The sequence below is a fragment of the Arachis hypogaea genome, chromosome 13, assembly GCF_003086295.3.
Source record: "Arachis hypogaea cultivar Tifrunner chromosome 13, arahy.Tifrunner.gnm2.J5K5, whole genome shotgun sequence".
NCBI lineage: Eukaryota > Viridiplantae > Streptophyta > Magnoliopsida > Fabales > Fabaceae > Arachis > Arachis hypogaea.
The window spans coordinates 11223619-11242717 of NC_092048.1; the positions used below are offsets into that span (position 1 = coordinate 11223619).

The following is a 19099-nucleotide window of genomic DNA, read 5'->3' on the forward strand; positions in this document are numbered from 1 at the left end:
TTCACTTGAGCATAGATATTTTTTAAATGAAAAAATTAAGAACAAATTTTTTAACCAACAATTAGCTAACGGTCATTTTTTGGCCTCATTTTTTTTCTTTTAAATTCCTCTTTCTCATTTAATCTTATTTATTCATTTTTTTTTAGTAGAAAAAATTAGTTTCTAACAAAATTATTTTAAAATTACTATGCACCATAATATCTTCATCTATCATTTTGTTTTTTCAAAATAAATCAAATGACAAGACAAAGCATCAATCCTTTTTATGCACTGGGTGCTATGGCTAAGACGACGTCGTTCCTGGTACCTCCCTCTCTGCTGGACTCGGCTGAATAAAACGTTTACAAAAATCGGATCCGTTTTACTTTTCTTCCTTTGCTTCCATTTCATTGTTCCGAAGGGGAAGAAGACGCAAGCTGAGGAAAGAAGGAGGAGGAGGAGAAGGAGAAGAAGAAGAGGATGAGTCGGAACGATTCCAAGTACTTCTCTACAACAAAGAAGGGTGAGATCCCTGAGCTCAAAGAGGAGCTCAATTCTCAGTACAAGGTAGGTCTTCTCTTCACTCCTTCCATTTTCTACGATCCTTTCATTTCCGATCTTATTCCGTTCACCGTAATTTCATTTCTTGCGACGCGCGCCGTAGATCTGTAGGGATTTTCCTTCAATTTGTAGTTTTGCCATGTCTTCGAATTTATAGATTCCTGTATTGATTCTGGATCCGAGTTGGATGCTTGATATTAGTGCATTTGTGTGCTTCCCGCGCAATTTAGGTTTCCCTTAGGTTTTTCGAAGTCGTAGGTAGAGCTTGGTTCTCTGGATAAGCATCACGGAAGTTGGCAACTGGAAAGGATAACGATTGAATGAGTGAGAAGATTCTGATTTATACCAATGTTGATTGAGTTTCTTGTTTTGATTTGTGTTTTACATTAGTCCGAAGATTTAGTGCCTTAAACTGTGAAACTCACTGCTGTGTACCTGATTTGCTTTTGTCAATTTTGTCGGTTACATATGTAATTTTTGTATGTTCAGATTGAAAACTGATCATATGGTGATTGCTGTTTTGTTATTTTTGATGCTGAATCGCTCTACATTTATGTGTTTGACATCGTTGCCCTTCCTTTTTGGTGGTCTTTCTTTTTGTTCACTTGGTTGAATAAAAATTTCATTGAATTTTAAATAAAAATGTGAAACTTACTTCTTTTTCTTACTTTTTCCTCCCATGTTTTGTAGGATAAAAGAAAAGATGCTGTGAAAAAGGTGATTGCTGCAATGACTGTTGGGAAGGATGTCTCATCCTTGTTTACAGACGTGGTGAATTGCATGCAAACTGAAAATTTGGAGCTGAAGAAGTTGGTCTACTTATATCTCATAAATTATGCAAAGAGCCAGCCTGATCTTGCCATACTTGCAGTGAATACATTTGTTAAGGTAAGAAAGCTAGAATGACAATTATTTTGTTCATTTGTTTTCTGCCCCCTAGTACTCTTTGCGATCATTAACTACTTGGATTTGTAGTTTATCTTGATTATGTATACCCTGCTCACTCTGATGCTCCCCATAGTGTGTTGCCAATTTATACCACACCTTATATTTAGCATGAGTTATTCATTCAGAAACTACTCCCCTGGTTCTGGGTGGTTTTTTATTTTATTTTTCTAATTAAGAAAAACAGAAAATTTTATCTCAAGATTGAAGCCATATTGATTTGGAATCATTTCCGTACACTCTCTGTTGTAAGTGATTCTGAATTTCTGGTGTTGAGTGTTGACTGATGCGATTATTTTTATTTAATATATAAAATGGTGTGTAGGATTCACAAGATCCAAATCCTTTAATTCGAGCCTTAGCTGTGCGGACAATGGGCTGTATTCGAGTTGATAAAATTACTGAGTATCTATGTGACCCCCTTCAAAGATGCCTAAAGGTATTTACATAGTTCTCTGAAATTTGATTTCTGATTGTGTTGATAACTGCGGCTGTTTTTCTTAGGCTACTCATCTTTAACCCTTATGCATGATATTTATTGGCAGGATGATGATCCATATGTTCGCAAGACAGCAGCCATTTGCGTTGCAAAGCTTTATGACATAAATGCAGAATTAGTTGAGGACAGGGGATTTTTGGATTCTCTGAAGGATTTGATATCCGATAATAATCCAATGGTTGTAGCTAATGCTGTTGCAGCACTTGCTGAAATTCAGGAACACAGTAGTAGACCCATCTTTGAGATCACTAGTCACACACTCTCAAAGCTCCTCACTGCTTTAAATGAATGTACAGAGTAAGTTTAATTGTATTGTTAACAGCTAATTTTAGTCATGCTTTTGTTCCCTTTAAGGTGATATATCCTTTTAAACCATTCTATTTAAAATGTGGAGATTATAATCGAAAGAAAATGGAGCATGATCTTGATGAAGTCCAGTCCTGACAAGGTCCTGACTCCTGAGCTAGTCAGTTGTATCATGGACCAGAAACATGCTAGAATTGTCTTGTTTATTTTGCAGTTAATGGGCTATTGTTGTCATGTACATCATCCTGTCATTTCTATTTCCGTATTCGATTCCATATTGTTCTAAGTTAAGCTAATAACTCTTGTTTTTACTTAATGACCAGATGGGGTCAAGTTTTTATCTTGGATGCTCTCTCTAGATACAAGGCAGCTGATGCTCGTGAGGCTGAAAACATAGTAGAAAGAGTTACTCCAAGGTTACAGCATGCCAATTGTGCAGTTGTACTATCAGCTGTTAAGGTAAATTTTATTTATTTATTTTTTTCCCCTTTACTTATTATCTTGCATTACACATTAGAGATCACATTTTGTGTGGTTTGCTAACTACAGTTTTTAATGGGATGTAGATGATTCTGCAACAAATGGAGCTCATCACCAGCACTGATGTGGTTCGAAATCTCTGTAAAAAGATGGCTCCTCCTCTTGTGACATTACTCTCTGCAGAACCCGAAATACAATATGTTGCCCTGCGGAATATCAATCTTATAGTACAAAGAAGACCAACAATTCTTGCCCATGAAATTAAGGTGGTGATCTAAAACCGATTTTGTTGAATTCTTGATTAAGAAATAGCACATTTGGGCACTAGTGAAGAACTTGTTTTCTCCAGTTCCAGATTGGGCTTATTATATAGCTCCTATTATATATCTGCAGGTGTTTTTCTGCAAGTACAATGATCCTATCTATGTGAAAATGGAAAAGTTGGAAATTATGATAAAGCTTGCATCAGACCGAAACATAGACCAGGTAAACTTTACATTATACTGCTGTTCATATTTCCGAACATGATTAGTGTAGCATTTTGGTGAAAACTGTATAGATACTTTTCGGGCAAAGATGTTGTAGTAACTCATCGTGTCCCATGGTTGAGATTCATTTCAAGCTAAGTTTTATGTAGTTTGTCTTTGCACCTTCTGTCCTTTCATTAAATAAATATGTTCTTTTCTGTATGTTCTTTATAAATAGCAAGTTATCCTGTTACACTGATGAGACTTGTATATCTTTCATTCACTTGATGCTAAATTGCAGCTTAACAGTTGCATATTAATTATCAGTGGCTGCATCCTCATGTATTATATTAACTTGTTAAGCAAGGGGCTAGTTTTGATTTCTTTAGTCCTTTGTTATTATATTTGCAGGTTTTATTGGAATTTAAGGAGTATGCTACTGAAGTTGATGTCGATTTTGTTAGAAAGGCTGTTCGCGCAATTGGTCGTTGTGCAATCAAATTAGAGAGAGCTGCTGAAAGATGCATTAGTGTTTTGCTTGAGTTGATCAAGATAAAAGTAAATTATGTGGTTCAAGAGGCAATCATTGTTATCAAAGATATATTTAGAAGATACCCCAACACGTATTATTCATTTCTCATCTGTTATATTTATTTATTTTTGGTGGTGCAAGGAGGAAGAAAGCAAAACAAATGCTATTATATTTCAGAGTTTAGTTGAACCATTGTTCCAATTTGCAGATATGAGTCCATAATTGCAACACTTTGTGAGAGCTTAGACACTTTGGACGAGCCAGAAGCCAAGGTGTTAATTTATCTGAATGTCCTTCTTATAGCTATTATGCATTGCCATGTATGCTTATCTCTTTTTTTTTTTTTTGTGGGGTGTGTGTGTCTTTTGTCTCGTCTTCTTTGCGGATAGGCTTCAATGATCTGGATTATTGGTGAATATGCGGAAAGAATTGATAATGCTGATGAGCTTCTTGAAAGTTTCTTAGAAAGTTTCCCAGAAGAGCCTGCCCAAGTCCAACTACAATTGTTGACCGCTACTGTCAAACTTTTCCTTAAGAAACCAACTGAGGGCCCACAACAGATGATTCAGGTACTGCCTCATATTGCATACAACATACTTGTCAAGAACTGAATCCCTTATTTATGGACCAATGGAAGTTCTTGAAAAGATTCTAAAATTAAAAGTTTTATGGAGAGCATAGTGAAATTTCTTGATATAATTTTATCTAGACAGCACTTTCACACCCCATTTTCAGTGTGTCCTCAAAATGCCATCTCTGAATTATATAGGAAGGGTGTCAAACAAACTGATCTTTCTCTACCAAAATTGAGTTGTAGAACCTCTGTTTTACTTAGTATGCAAACCTTTATCTATGAGATATTTTTCTTCAAAATTATAGTCTAAATTGATATATCTTAGATAATTTTGTGTATTCCTTTGTCTGCATGTTATGGACGATGATACTTTCTTCTTTCTCAAAAAATCTAAGAAATCTCTCTCTCTCTCTCTCTCTCTCTCTCTCTCTCTCTCTCTCTCAACTTTATTGAATAATATATTCCTAGAAAGGTTCCTAAAATTGTTGGAAGCAAAACAAAAAGTTTACCATTTTGTTGTTAGTTGTATAAGTTGGTTCTGGGAATCTACTATTAATTTGCGAAAGTTTCAGCAATTCTTCATGTCCATCCATCATATGATACTATGCTAATTCACTTCATAATTATTTGAACAGGTTGTTTTGAACAATGCCACTATGGAGACAGATAATCCTGATTTGCGAGATCGTGCATACATATATTGGCGTCTTCTCTCAACTGATCCTGAGGTTTGATTTCTTGAATTTTAATTAAGTCTCTGTTGTCTGCATCTGTGTCTGCACATGCTAATTAGTTGAGATGCATAGTGCACTGAAGATTAGATGCACAACTAAGTTTATTCTCTTTTAACTCGTTAAGGAGGAGTCCATAATGTGTTACCATTCTATGCAAAGTATTAAGCACACACTCCTATGATCAACCTTTAGTTGATAATTAGTGTTTATCTACATGCAAACCCTTCCCCCCCCCCCCCCCCCCCTCTCTCTCTCTCTCTCTCTCTCTCTCTCTCTCTCTCTCTCTCTCAAATTCTTACTTGGCTTCTCCTTTGAATATCAATTTTGAGCTGTAACATTTAATGGTACTAACTTGTCTTTCTCAGGCAGCTAAGGATGTTGTGTTAGCTGAGAAACCTGTGATAACTGATGACTCAAACCAACTTGATTCGTCTCTACTTGATGAGCTCCTTGTCAACATTGCTACATTATCTTCAGTTTATCACAAGCCTCCAGATGCATTTGTAACCCGTGCACACACCTCAGCCCAGAAAGCTGAAGATGAAGAGTATCCTGAGGGAAGTGAAACAGCATATTCTGAGTCGTCTTCTGCAAATCCTGCCAATGGTGCTGTTTCAACCCCTGCATCTGTTGCACCGCCATCACCTCCACCTGCCGTGCCTGTGCCGGATTTACTTGGTGATTTGATGGGCATGGATAATAGTCTTGTTCCTACTGATGAACCAGCTACTCCTTCTGGGTGAGTTAAACATGGATAATTTTGACACAAAACTGTGGCTTGCTTATTTGATATTTCCTATAAGATGATTGGCTATATTTTGTTCTAATTTTTTGCTTGTTTAGAACATTGTTACTTTTGTATTGAAATAGTGGCCGACAATGATTTACATGAAGCTGTAATGTATTATAATATGTTAAAATAGGGTTATGTGCATTCTGGATAAATAAACATATGTAATGGTCAAGAAATTTCTGAAACCTTACTCTGCCTTCGACGGAATTATCTTATATCTTTTGTGCTTCTTGCAGGCCTCCATTGCCTATTTTACTTCCAGCTTCAACTGGTCAGGGTTTACAAATCAGTGCACAATTGACTAGGCGAGATGGTCAAGTATTTTACAGCATGTTGTTTGAGAACAATACTCAGGTCCCACTTGATGGCTTCATGATTCAATTTAACAAGAATACATTTGGTCTTGCAGCTGGTGGACCTCTACAGGTTATTATTGCTTATATGGCTTTTTACGAATATTTCTATCAAATTAAATTAAATTTTAATATGTAGCTCAATGCTTTTCAGGTTCCACAACTGCAACCGGGCACATCGGCTAGAACACTCCTTCCTATGGTTATGTTCCAGAACATGTCCCAAGGTCCTGCTAACTCGCTTTTGCAGGTTGCTGTGAAAAACAACCAGCAGCCTGTGTGGTATTTTAACGATAAAATCCCATTCCATGTATTTTTCACTGAGGACGGTAAAATGGAACGTTCAGCTTTCCTAGAGGTATGGCTTTAGTTGGATCCCTTGTTGATCATGTTGGTTAATGGCTATAAGTTACCATTCTTTAAATCATTTTCAAAGATTCTTTTAGCATAGAAGACTAGTAGTATGTGAATCTTTGAACATAGAATAATAATTGAATTTAGAGATTAAAACCGAATTATTCACTGTGCTTGCAGACATGGAGGTCTCTTCCTGATTCAAATGAGGTTTCTAAGGACTTCCCGGCCATAGTGATTGGCAGTGTGGATGCAACACTGGAGCGTTTGGCTGCATCAAATGTGTTCTTCATTGCAAAGCGCAAGAATGCAAACCAAGATGTATTTTACTTCTCAGCTAAAATGCCACGAGGGATACCATTATTAATTGAACTTACCACAGTGGTTGGAAGTCCAGGCGTCAAGAGTGCAATCAAGACGCCAAGCCCTGAAATGTCAGCATTTTTATTTGAAGCCATCGAGACCCTTCTCAAGAGTTAACATTGTTTTTGGTTTTTGTTATTAAATTTAATTTGTTTATACATTGCTTTTTCTAGCATGTTCGCTACATATTCTGGACGGGGTTTGTAAGTTCCAAAAAAGAAATTTCACCCATTGATATATAGTTTTGGACCTGTAGACGGCGTTTTTGAGAGGTTGGCTGGCTTGTGTAATATTCTGGTTTCTTTGTAAAATGATGATAATTTCGATTCTTAGCATTTTTGTATTAGATTTTATTGGAGAACTTTTTAGATTATCAAACAGTAGTAGAGGTTTAAATTGGATGAAGTATATTATGAAACGAACATTCTAATCAGATTTCAGATCAAATGGAGAGTTGGTAAATGGGAGACACTAACATTTCAAATTTCGATTGGAGAATGGAGATGATCCTGAATGGGGCATCATGCTGCTTTTGGACCTGGGATCACTTTTGAAGGGATTCTAGCAAGGAACCTGTGTAATTAACCTTTGAAACAAGATGGGGAAGCAATGTTGTTATTGTTGTCATAGAGGTGTGGTGTGTGATACTGATATATCACAATCCAATACAAGTTCAATGCTTTAATGATAAAATGAAAAAACAAATCTAATAAATTAATTTCAACAAAACTCTTATCAAGGAATTTTATATTATGCATCACAAGTTTATTATCATGCTAGAAGAACAAGCTGACCTCCAACAAAATAAATATTATAAGAAGTCATACTAGAAGGACCTCAAGATTCTATGCCAAAGCTGCAACATAAAGGACTGTACAATATTCTAAACCAACCTTTTGACATAGTAGTAAAAGAAATCTGCTAGGAAGAAGGTCTGGACAATTTCTGATATAAGAACTATCGGTGGCCATAAACCATACCCCAAGGCAACCAACAAAAATGTCCACGGGTATCTAACACCTGTTACAAGAAATAGAATGTTAGTATGAGTAGGCACCCGGCAGACCCTGTGAACTATACCAGTAAGAAATGTGCTAATAATGGCAGCAATACTCGATTGTCTAACTTGCTATCTATCAAAATCGATGTAACTTAAATTTAAAAACTCAGCAAAGAAAAATTTGACAGGAAAATCACATACAGGCAAAGCACAAGCTCTCTAACACAGAGGAATGACATCAGGATTGTACCATTGAAAATGAAAGAAATAAACTTACAATAATGTTAATTTACACCTTTGGTTAAGGATTCTAGTGGAAAAAAGACATTAATCATCACAGCAATAGCCATAACCAAATTTACAAATAAATTAAATTCTTGACCAATATATTTCACCATAATAAATACCTAAACAATATATTTAAAGCATAATAGGCTTTATCAAATATAGAAATAAAATAATATTTTCCTAATTTTTAACTAATTATTCTATAAAAGTGTAGATCACTTTTTAAGTAATTTCACCTTATTTATGTTATTTATAACTCAAATTAATTAACATAACCTTCATACTCCCCTGTTCTATTATAAAACTCTCACACCCCTTCCCCTTAACTCCACACCCTAACACACAATTCACAAACACACACACTACTTGAATTAAACTCTTTCAAATACAGTAACACACAATTCACAAACACACACTACTTACTCTTTCAAAAAAACAATGGAGTTCCTTTCTCTCAACTTAGAGAACCAGTCTGCACTACTACCAAAGCCGAATCTTTTACGTCAGATCATCGTCGTGGCGTCTATCGCCGCCGGTGTTCAGTTTGGGTGGGCTCTACAGCTATCTTTACTGATGCCGTAGGTTCACCTCCTTGGTATTCCACACGCTTCCGCAGTTTACATCTTATTTTGCGGACCCATAAGTGGGATGCTCGTGCAGCCCATAGTAGGCTACTATAGTGACAGCTGCACGTCGCCGTTTGGACGCCGGCGGCCTTTCAATGCTGCCAGAGCCTTAGCGGTCGCCATTGCAATGCTCCTTATAGGCTACGCTGCTGACATGGGACACATGTTTGGTGACTCGCTCGAGAAGAAGGCCTGCCCGCGTGCGATAGCCATCTTCGTGGTCGGGTTCTGGATGAGTGGTACCATGACATGGTATTAGAGTGTTAGATCCGAAAGGTCAAGAGTTCAATCTTTGGTGAACTCCAAAATCAGTTTAAGTTTTTGGGAAGATGTTTATTATCACTAGTACTCGGATGGTTATTCTAGATAGTATGGAGCATGTTCATTTTGTAACTCAATAGCCCATTGTACACATTGTACAAATAGTCCATTATCTCCCTAGCAGGATCCTTTTTTTATTTATAATTTAGTATGATTTTCTTAAATATCCGGAATTCAATGATAGGAACAGCAAACAGAAATTAATGGACATTGTTGCTTTGTCACAGAAATACCTAGCATCTTCATATTACTACATTAAGAATAAGAATAAGAACAGTGAGTTAGCTTTTTCCGTATTTTAATTAATTTTTATCCTATTATTATATAAAAATATTTTAATATATTTTAAATTCACGTAACAAAATTGTTAGTGCAATTAACTTATATTATTTTATGTCATATTTCTTAATGATATAAAACATAAAAATATAACTTACTGTCACATAAATACTTAATAAAGTAAATTAATTAACAAAATATTTTAAAAATATATAATTTTATATTTTATTAGATATAAAACCATAAAAAAATTATAAAAAATTATAAAAACTGAGATAATTCTTTTATTTGACAAGTATTTATTAATTTTTTAAATTAAAAAATTAATTATAGTTATATCTATTATCAAATATATAACATTATATTTAATTATATAATATTTTAATTTTCGGTCAACTCTTAGATTTCTAGATCCGTCCATTGGTGATACCTATCGCTGTGATGATTAATGTCTTTTTTCCACTAGAATCGTTGACCAAGGGTGTAAATTAACATTATTGTAAGTTTATCTCTTTCGTTTTCAATGGTACAATCCTGATGTCATTCCTCTGAAAGATCTGTTAGAGAGTTTGTGCTTTGCCTGTATGTGATTTTTTTGCCAAATTTTTCTTCACTGAGTTTTTAAATTTAAGTTATTTTGATAGATAGCAAGTTAGACAATCAAGTATTGCTGCCATTATTAGCACATTTCTTACTGGTATAGTTTACAGAATACTGTCTGCCGGGTGCCTACTCATACTAACATTCTATTTCTTGTAACAGGTGTTAGATACCCGTGGACATTTTTGTTGGTTGCCTTGGGGTATGGTTTATGGCCACCGATGGTTCTTATATCAGAAATTGTCCAGACCTTCTTTCTAGCAGATTTCTGTTACTACTATGTCAAAAGGTTGGTTTAGAATATTGTACAGTCCTTTATGTTGCAACTTTGGCATAGAATCTTGAAGTCCTTCTAGCATGACTTCTTATAATATTTATTTTGTTGGAGGTCAGCTTGTTCTTCTAGCGTGATGATAAACTTGTGATGCACAATATAAAAGAGGAGCCAATGGAATATTTGTGCAATGTGTACAATGGAGATTTAGGGAGTATTAGAGATATAACTATTAGTGTTACCTTTTTTCATCAGCGGAAGCTTTTGAAATGAGTGGTATCATGACTAGGGGTGTCCGCGGATCGGATCGGATCGGATATTGCCAAAAATTCGATCCGATCCGCACAATTTTTATCGGATCGGATCGGATATGATATCCGCGTTTTTTAGTGCTGGATCCGATCCGATCCGATCCGCAAATGTGCGGATCGGATCGGATATCGATATATCCGCATATTAAACCTTCTTTTTTTAATCATATTTCTATGTAAAAAAATTCAATAAAAATATTTTTTTCATACTTTTAAACTTATTTATTCCTAAAATATTTTTAATCAAACTCTTTCTAAATAACAAAAATAAAATAATACAATATATGAATAATAATTACTAACTAAAACATACAAACAAGTAAATATAATACCAAACATATATATATTTATTTATTTTTAATTATTATTGTGCGGATCTGCGGATACGCGGATCGGATACGCGGATATAGAGCAGATATCCGCAAAGGGTGCGGATCGGATTGTATCCGCAATTTTCGGATCGGATGTGGATATTTACCGCAGATCTGCGGATATGATCCGATCCATGGATACTCCTAATCATGACATGGTATTAGAGCGCTAGATCCGAAAGGTTAAGAGTTTGATCCTTGGTGAACCCAAAATCAATTTAAATTTTTTGGAAGATGTTTATTATTCTTAGTATTTGGATGATTATTTTAGATAGTATGAATTGTGATATATCAGTATCACACACCACACCTCTATGCCAACAATAACATTGCATCACATCTTGTTTCAAAGGTGATAAAAGCAACATGTCCCATTCAGGATCATCTCCACCATCCTTTCTGATCTTATTGCCCTCTTCTAGCATGTATTCCGTGCGGTTACTCCATGAACGGGGAGTGGTACTCTACTATCCACGTCACTCCTGAAGACGGTTACAGCTACGCGAGTTTCGAGTGCGTGGGGTCCACCAATAACGGAATGGAGATAGACGTGGCTCACGTTTTCAGGAAGGTCATTCAGATTTTCCGACCGGGTACCATGTCCGTTTCGATAACCTCTGCTGGCGGCGATTTGCGGAGAAGGGTAGTGAGTGCGGTGGAGGCTATGGGATTCAAACGCAGAAGTTGTGCCACGGATGAGTTCCCTGAAGCAGGTAGCGTTGTCTTTCAAACTTTCACGGCGATTCGCCGGAAAAGTGCATAGTAGGAATAAAGGGCTGAAAAAGAAAGAGGTTAATTAATTTAGAGCTTAATTAGTTGAAAGAAAAATAGGGGTGGTGAGTGGTGACGTGGCCTAATGTGATTGGTTATTATGGATGATGAATATTGTTGCGTTGACTTGTCTAGGAAGCTTTTTCTTTTTTTAGGATAAATTCCTAGGTATTAATTAGAGCAAGAAAAGAAAACTAAGGTGGTGGTGTTATATTTTATTTATATTTAATTTCTAACTCTCGATGAGCTGAGGTTTTGTGGATTTTGTTATTTGTTTTTCTCAATGTAATAAGTGACACGTTTAAATATGAATGAAGGATAACATCGTCACTATCATTATCAATCTCCTTAATATTTTTTTCTTTAATAAGTGCATCCATGTTGCCCTGCAATCTTGAACCGCATAGAGAAGTGGCTCGACTTGCTGTCAGAGAAGTTGACTGCAAGTAGAAGGGCTTTGAAGGATTATAGAAATGCTAGCACTAACACCATTGTATATGTACTGGAATACATGCTAGAAGAGGGCAATAAGATCAGAAAGGATGGTGGAGATGATCTTAAATTGGACATCATGTTGCTTTTGGACCTAGGATCACTTTTGAAGGGATTCTAGCAAGGAACCTGTGTAATTAACCTTTGAAACAAGATGTAAAGCAATGTTGTTATTGTTGTCAGAGGTGTGGTGTGTGATACTGATATATCACAATCCAATACAAGTTCAATGCTTTAATGATAAAATGAAAAAACAAATCTAATAAATTAATTTCAACAAAATCCTTATCAAGGAATTTTATATTATGCATCACAAGTTTATCATCATGCTAGAAGAACAAGTTGACCTCCAACAAAATAAATATTATAAGAAGTCATGCTAGAAGGACCTCAAGATTCTATGCCAAAGCTGCAACATAAAAGACTGTACAATATTCTAAACCAACCTTTTGACATAGTAGTAAAAGAAATCTGCTAGGAAGAAGGTTTGCACAATTTCTGATATAAGAACCATCGGTGGCCATAAACCGTAGAACTATACCAGTAAGAAATGTGCTAATAATGGCAACAATACTCAATTGTCTAACTTGCTATCTATCAAAATCGATGTAACTTAAATTTAAAAACTCAGTGAAGAAAAATTTGACAGAAAAATCACATACAGGCAAAGCACAAGTTCTCTAACAGATCTTCCAGAGGAAGGACATCAGGATTGTACCATTAAAATGAAAGAAATAAACTTACAATAATGTTAATTTACACCCTTGCTCAAAGATTCTAGTGAAAAAAAGACATTAATCATCACAGCAATAGCCATAACCAAATTTACAAATGAATTAAATTCTTGACCAATATATTTCACCATAATAAATATCTAAACAATATATTTAGAGCATAATAGGCTTTATCAAATATAGAAATAAAATAACATTTTTTTAATTTTTAACTAATTATTCTATAAAAGTGTAGATCACTTTTTAAATAATCTAACCTTGTTTATGTTATTTATAACTCAAATTAATTAACATAACCTTCATACTCCCTTGTTCTATTATAAAACTCCCACACTCCTTCTCCTTAACTCCAAACCCTAACACACAATTCACAAACACACATACTACTTGAATTAAACTCTTTCAAACACAGTAACACACAATTCACAAACACACACACTACTTACTCTTTTAAAAAAACAATGGAGTTCCTTTCTCTCAACTTAGAGAACCAGTCTACACTACTACCAAAGCCGAATCTTCTACGTCAGATCATCGTCGTGGCGTCTATCGTCGCCGGTGTTCAGTTTGGGTGGGCTCTACAGCTATTCTTATTGTTGCCGTACGTTCACCTCCTTGATATCCCACACGCTTCCGCAGCTTACATCTTATTTTGCGGACCCATAAGTGGGATGTTCGTGCAGCCCATAGTAGACTACTATAGTGACCGCTGCACGTCGCGGTTTGGACGCCGGCGGCCTTTCATTGTTGCCGGAGCCTTAGCGGTCGCCATTGCAGTGCTCCTTATAGGCTACGCTGCTGACATGGGACACATGTTTGGTGACTCGCTCGAGAAGAAGGCCTACCCGCGCGTCATAGCCATCTTCGTGGTCGGGTTCTGGATGAGTGGTACCATAACATGGTATTAGAGTGTTAGATCCGAAAGGTCAAGAGTTTGATCCTTGATGAACTCTAAAATTAGTTTAAGTTTTTAGGAAGATGTTTATTATCACTAGTACTCGGATGATTATTCTAGATAGTATAGAGCATGTTCACACATTGTACAAATAGTCCATTGTCTCCCTAGCGGAATCCTTGTTAGGAGTGCAAGGGACGACGACATGGCATGGTTTCTACTTTCTACTTTCTAGTTTCTAGTGGCGTCAATTTTGCCAAGTATGTAAGAAGCGTTTGTGACCACGTCAGCACAACAGCCAAATATAAACAAAATTACAAAAGATAACGAAAACGAGCAGACGATAAGTTGATAATACAGTGCAGAAATTAGAAAGAAAAAAGAAAAAGAAGAGGGAGCTTTGTTCATTGATTCCTTCAATTCAATGGCGCCAGCTGCAGTGCCGTTGAATATTAAATGGTTGCCGCTGAATTCGAAGCTCAAAGCCAAGAGCCAACTCCAAACAAGCAGCAGGAACATTGAGTTTGAGAGGGTTCAGCTTCCGGAGAAGACCCGCAACTCGAGAGTCTTGGTTCTTGGCGGAACAGGTAGGGTCGGTGGATCCACCGCCATTGCTCTCTCCAACCTTTGCCCCGACCTCCGCATCCTCGTCGCTGGCAGAAACAGGTCTCTCTCTCTCTCTCTCTCTCTCTTCCATGTTATCATCTGCTCTGCTATTCAGCAGCACCTTTATGTATATAACAATTACTGTTTACTAACGTAGTTTACTGTGAATATGAGTAATTCATTCTATTCAAGTATGGTAACAACAGAGAGAAAGGTGAAGCTTTGGTTGCAAAACTCGGGGGCAATTCTGGTTTTTCTCAGGTTGATCTCAATGATCAAGATTCACTCCAAACTGCTCTGCAAGGTAATCATAACTACTCTAAATAGATTGTACAGTATTAGTTAGTTAAAACTTAAAAGAAGGTAGTTGCAGTAACATCACATTTTGTCAACTGGCTTTTCATTTACTTGCTTGCTTGTTTGTTTATTTTGTGTGGTGAATTGATGTTGTTGATACTGCCGTAAAATTTATATTGTATTGTAATACAGTTATACGGTTATGTAAGTTTAAATGTTTGGAGTGATAATGATATTGATGGGAAAATTCAGTGATAATGATATCTTAAGGCTCTGCTTTATGCAGATGTGGATCTTGTAGTTCATACGGCGGGGCCATTCCAACAAGCAGAAAAATGCAGTGTGCTTGAAGCTGCCATAAACACTAAGGTACCATATTCTATATTCAACATTTAATCCTTGCTCATGTTATATATGATATTGAAAATCTCTCCGCACCTACATGCAGGCATATATCTTGGTTCCTGCCTTTTAAATGTGCATGTGCAACACCTGACTATCATTTTCGATATGTTTCTTGATGCAGACTGCATATGTTGATGTTTGCGATGACACAAGCTATGCAGTGCGTGCAAAGTCCTTTATGAGCAGAGCGTTAGCTGCGAATGTTCCAGCTATAACAACAGGAGGAATATACCCTGGAGTGAGCAATGGTGCTTACTGCTAAGTGCTAATTGCTTATTTATATGCTGTATTCTTGTGTTGGCAAGAATAACTTTTCAAATAATCCATATTAAATTGACCCGGAAAATACGTGTATGGCAAAAGTTGTTACTCGGCAATGCATTTTTCTTTTCAGATGATTATGAAGAATGATATAAGCTGTTGTTGTGAATGTATTTTTTGGGCTTGTCATTCTTATTTACTTGGCAATATGGGTTGAAGCGCATATTGTAATTTTAGTGGTCAGTTGCTGCTATATGTATTGCTAAAACTTTCTACAATTTTGTCTTTAGTCATGGCAGCAGAGCTAGTCCGTGCTGCAGAAACTGAAACTGAAGAAGATAAGCCAGAAAGGTTAAGGTGATCGACCATCTCTCTCTCTCTCTCTCTAAATTGTTTATAGTCAATTCTAGTTTCATTAATCTTCATAACAAACCTTTTCATCAATCTAATGTATATATGCCTTTTCTTTTTGCTGCTGAGACAAATTAAGCTTAGTAGAAAAATGAATGAAAATCTGAATTTTAAAAAAGGACATGAGTGATGACTAAGTTTATCCAGTGTTAGACCCTTTATTTTCTGGGATTTCTTGTTGATTTATCAAATTATAATTTGCTATCTTTTCCTCAGGTTCTCATACTATACAGCTGGAACTGGTGGTGCTGGTCCAACCATATTGGCTACTAGCTTCTTGTTGTTGGGAGAGGAAGTGATTGCATATAGCAAAGGTTGTTGTCTACATAGTTTAAGTTTTTTGTTTTTATCTAGGTTAATTACCATTTTGTTTGTAGGATTTAAATGATGATGCTGGAATGTTCAACTAGGAGAAAAGATCAAACTGAAGCCATATAGTGGAATGCTCAATGTAGATTTTGGAAAAGGGATTGGCAAAAGAGATGTTTATCTATTGTAAGTTATAGATATAGAAGTGCTTGAAATCTAAACATCCCGTGGAACTGTGTTTAAAAAGAAAAATAATTATACACCGTAATTGAGTCTTTTACTTATTATTAGTTAAGTTGTAAAATCTGTGGAGATGATATTCTGGTCATTTTACAAAGCTTGCACAAGAAGATCATGGAACTGTTTGTATCATATTCATATATGATATGATATGATATGATATGAAATGTGGTCTTCATTCTTCTACCAATTCATTTAATTATCCCCATATATTTGCTTTCTTCAGAAATTAGGATTCCACTTCAATACATGGTTTTCAGGAATTTACCAGAGGTTAGAAGTGCGTTTGAGATTCTAGGAGTGCCAACTGTAAGTGCTCGATTCGGAACAGCACCATTTTTTTGGAATTGGGGAATGGAAGCTATGACCAATCTTCTTCCTCCGGTATGCTCCCAAACCATAAGTTCTGTTACTAACAGTTTTCATTAAACATGTCACCTCAATACAATGAACTGTGCCCAGAATTTGCATTTGGCATACAAGAAAGTACAAGAATTTGCACTTGGCATACAAGAAAGTACATTCATGATGAACTGTGACAGATATTATGAGCCGAAGAGAGGATTAATTATAATGTGAATACTTTTAAATAATTATGCAGGAATTTCTGAGAGACAGGAGTAAAGTCCAAATGTTGGTTGAGTTATTTGATCCTGTTGTTCGAGCAGTTGATGGGATTGCTGGGGAACGTGTATCAATGAGGGTGAGGCAAATAAGTAGGATGAAACTAGTGCTCCTTCAAAATCCTTTTCTGTTCCTTTCTTTTTTTTTTTCCCTCTTTCCTCTTTAAACATTGCAGTACTGTTGTTATGATGTTCAATAAGATACAAGAAACTAACAAAAACAATGTAGCCAGTTATGTCATCTTATCTTCTGGACAGGTTGATTTGGAGCTTTCAAGTGGCCGCAGCAAGGTTGGCCTCTTCAGTCATAGCAAACTTTCCATGTAAGTTCTTTCGTTTTTTTTTTCTTCTCGTTTTAAATTTTTGCATGATTTTTAATTAATGAAAAAATTATGCAGTAAAATTTATATCCTTTAATGATGTTAATTTCATAAAGACTGAATATATGGTCAATTAATTAGTTATGATCATGATCAACACAGTATGTACATTCTTCCAGATCTGTAGGAATTGCAACAGCAGCATTTGCACTTGCGATTCTTGAAGGAAGCACACAACCTGGTGTTTGGTTTCCTGAAGAAGTATGCATATACATTGTTTATCAATCCTTCTTTATTCTTTGGCCACATTTTATTTTAGACCTGTATCCTTAAGATTTTAGAACACACTTTTTTCCTTTTTGTCCTATAACTATTTGATCGAATTCCACATGCAGGCTCAAGGACTTGCAATTGAGGCCAGAGAAGTTCTTCTCCAGCGTGCTAGCCAGGGAACATTTAATTTTGTAATGAACAGGTGAACTCATGAACTTTCAAAATGTAGCTCTATATTTAGTTATTTACTGGTGACTTTCTTTGATATTTTGAATTTATGCTGTTTTCTTTTCTCTTCTCTTTGGTACTAAACAGGTCACCGTGGACGATTGAAACAAATCCAAAGGAGCTCGGGTTAGGAATATATGTTTGAATCTTCTGTCCATATCAAAGCAAACGTGAAATCCAGCAAAGTTCTCATGTTACACTGTAGGGTACAATGTAATGAATGTATAGTCCTTTGAGAGATGATTCATTCTTTCGTAGGAATAGAACTATTTAATGGAATTTCCTGTATAAACTATTTATTTGTAACCAGTGTATAATGCTGAGTTGATTTGTTTAACTCATTGCTAGTATACCCTTTAGCTAATCATATTACGTGTACATTTAAAATTTTCAGCCACTATATATAAAAATACGTATTTGATGTTTCATAAAGTTTTTTTTATTATAATACTATAAATAAATTTAATTATTCTTCTATTGTAAGTTTGATTATTATGTTAAATTTGATTATTTTAATAACCAATTATTTATTTAAAAAAATATAAATCAATATATGAATATAATTATTTATTTAATACTTGTTTTTTATATACGTCTAACATTTTATATACTCGTAATATTGATTGCCATAATGATTCTGGTTTTTTTTTGGGTGACTTTAATGATTCTGGTTTAATCGTCTACAAAAGGAACAAAGGCCAATGACCAAGGCCACATATCATATTTGTTTGTTAGGTAAGAGTTTCACATGTGACATCAAAATATTTAGAGTAAAGTATCGTTTTTGTCCCTAACGTTTGGGGTAAGTTTTAAAGTTGTTCCTAACGTTTCAATCGTCTTATTTAAGTCTCTAATGTTTCAAAATTGACTCAATGTTGTCCTGCCGTTAGGGATCCGTGAATAGAATTGACGGCGGGACAAAATTGAGACGATTTTAAAACGTTAGAGACTTAAATAGGATGAAAACGTCAGGGACAAAAATGATACATAAAAATAAATTTTAGTTTTATCCTCTAATAATATTAATTTTTTCACTGTACATAGTATTCAATTAACTTTTAATCATATCTAAGTAAATTACACTTAACCACATTACTTTTATTCTAAATAAATTTATTTTTTTATAATTTTACACTTAAAGTTATAAGTTAATATAAATATATAAAAAAATTATTTAGAATGAAAGTAATGTAATTAAGTGTAATTTACTTAGATGTGATTAAA

At 35.3% G+C, this 19099-nt stretch overlaps 3 protein-coding genes across 4 annotated transcripts; all 3 read left to right on the forward strand.

Annotated features, from left to right (window-relative positions):
- Nucleotides 1–205: 205 nt before the first annotated feature.
- On the forward strand, nt 206–7301 carry LOC112737173 (beta-adaptin-like protein C). Its single transcript, XM_025786942.3, has 15 exons — nt 206–546; nt 1231–1428; nt 1811–1924; nt 2031–2281; nt 2614–2749; nt 2857–3036; nt 3164–3256; nt 3649–3860; nt 3978–4041; nt 4159–4338; nt 4979–5071; nt 5443–5816; nt 6107–6296; nt 6378–6581; nt 6758–7301. The coding sequence occupies exons 1-15, from the start codon at nt 460–462 to the stop codon at nt 7055–7057; spliced, it is 2676 nt and encodes an 891-aa protein (XP_025642727.1). The 5' UTR covers nt 206–459; the 3' UTR covers nt 7058–7301.
- Nucleotides 7302–13468: 6167 nt separating this feature from the next.
- On the forward strand, nt 13469–13915 carry LOC112732650 (sucrose transport protein SUC2-like). The gene has a single exon (XM_025781400.2). The coding sequence runs from the start codon at nt 13469–13471 to the stop codon at nt 13913–13915; it is 447 nt and encodes a 148-aa protein (XP_025637185.1).
- Nucleotides 13916–14101: 186 nt separating this feature from the next.
- Nucleotides 14102–18307, forward strand: LOC112737174 (uncharacterized). 2 transcript variants are annotated; one of them, XR_003168897.3, is made up of 13 exons: nt 14102–14568; nt 14715–14812; nt 15092–15174; nt 15332–15458; nt 15762–15828; nt 16099–16196; nt 16293–16377; nt 16692–16815; nt 17033–17134; nt 17313–17377; nt 17537–17635; nt 17770–17849; nt 17963–18307. XR_003168897.3 is itself a non-coding variant. In XM_025786943.2 (13 exons), the coding sequence occupies exons 1-13, from the start codon at nt 14327–14329 to the stop codon at nt 18018–18020; spliced, it is 1311 nt and encodes a 436-aa protein (XP_025642728.1). In that variant the 5' UTR covers nt 14102–14326; the 3' UTR covers nt 18021–18307. The 2 variants fall into 2 exon arrangements, 1 of the variants encoding a protein (XP_025642728.1); XM_025786943.2 differs by having other exon boundaries at nt 17554–17635.
- Nucleotides 18308–19099: the final 792 nt, after the last annotated feature.

Excerpts from the sequence above, each read along its gene's own strand:
- LOC112737173 (XM_025786942.3), top strand. The coding sequence starts at position 460 with ATGAGTCGGAACGATTCCAAGTACTTCTCTACAACAAAGAAGGGTGAG. Across the intron at positions 2,282-2,613 it reads GCTTTAAATGAATGTACAGA|ATGGGGTCAAGTTTTTATCT; the intron begins GTAAGTTTAATT and ends CTTAATGACCAG. Across the intron at positions 4,339-4,978 it reads GCCCACAACAGATGATTCAG|GTTGTTTTGAACAATGCCAC; the intron begins GTACTGCCTCAT and ends TTATTTGAACAG.
- LOC112732650 (XM_025781400.2), top strand. The coding sequence starts at position 13,469 with ATGGAGTTCCTTTCTCTCAACTTAGAGAACCAGTCTACACTACTACCA.
- LOC112737174 (XM_025786943.2), top strand. The coding sequence starts at position 14,327 with ATGGCGCCAGCTGCAGTGCCGTTGAATATTAAATGGTTGCCGCTGAAT. Across the intron at positions 17,636-17,769 it reads GTGTTTGGTTTCCTGAAGAA|GCTCAAGGACTTGCAATTGA; the intron begins GTATGCATATAC and ends TTCCACATGCAG. Across the intron at positions 17,850-17,962 it reads TTTAATTTTGTAATGAACAG|GTCACCGTGGACGATTGAAA; the intron begins GTGAACTCATGA and ends GGTACTAAACAG.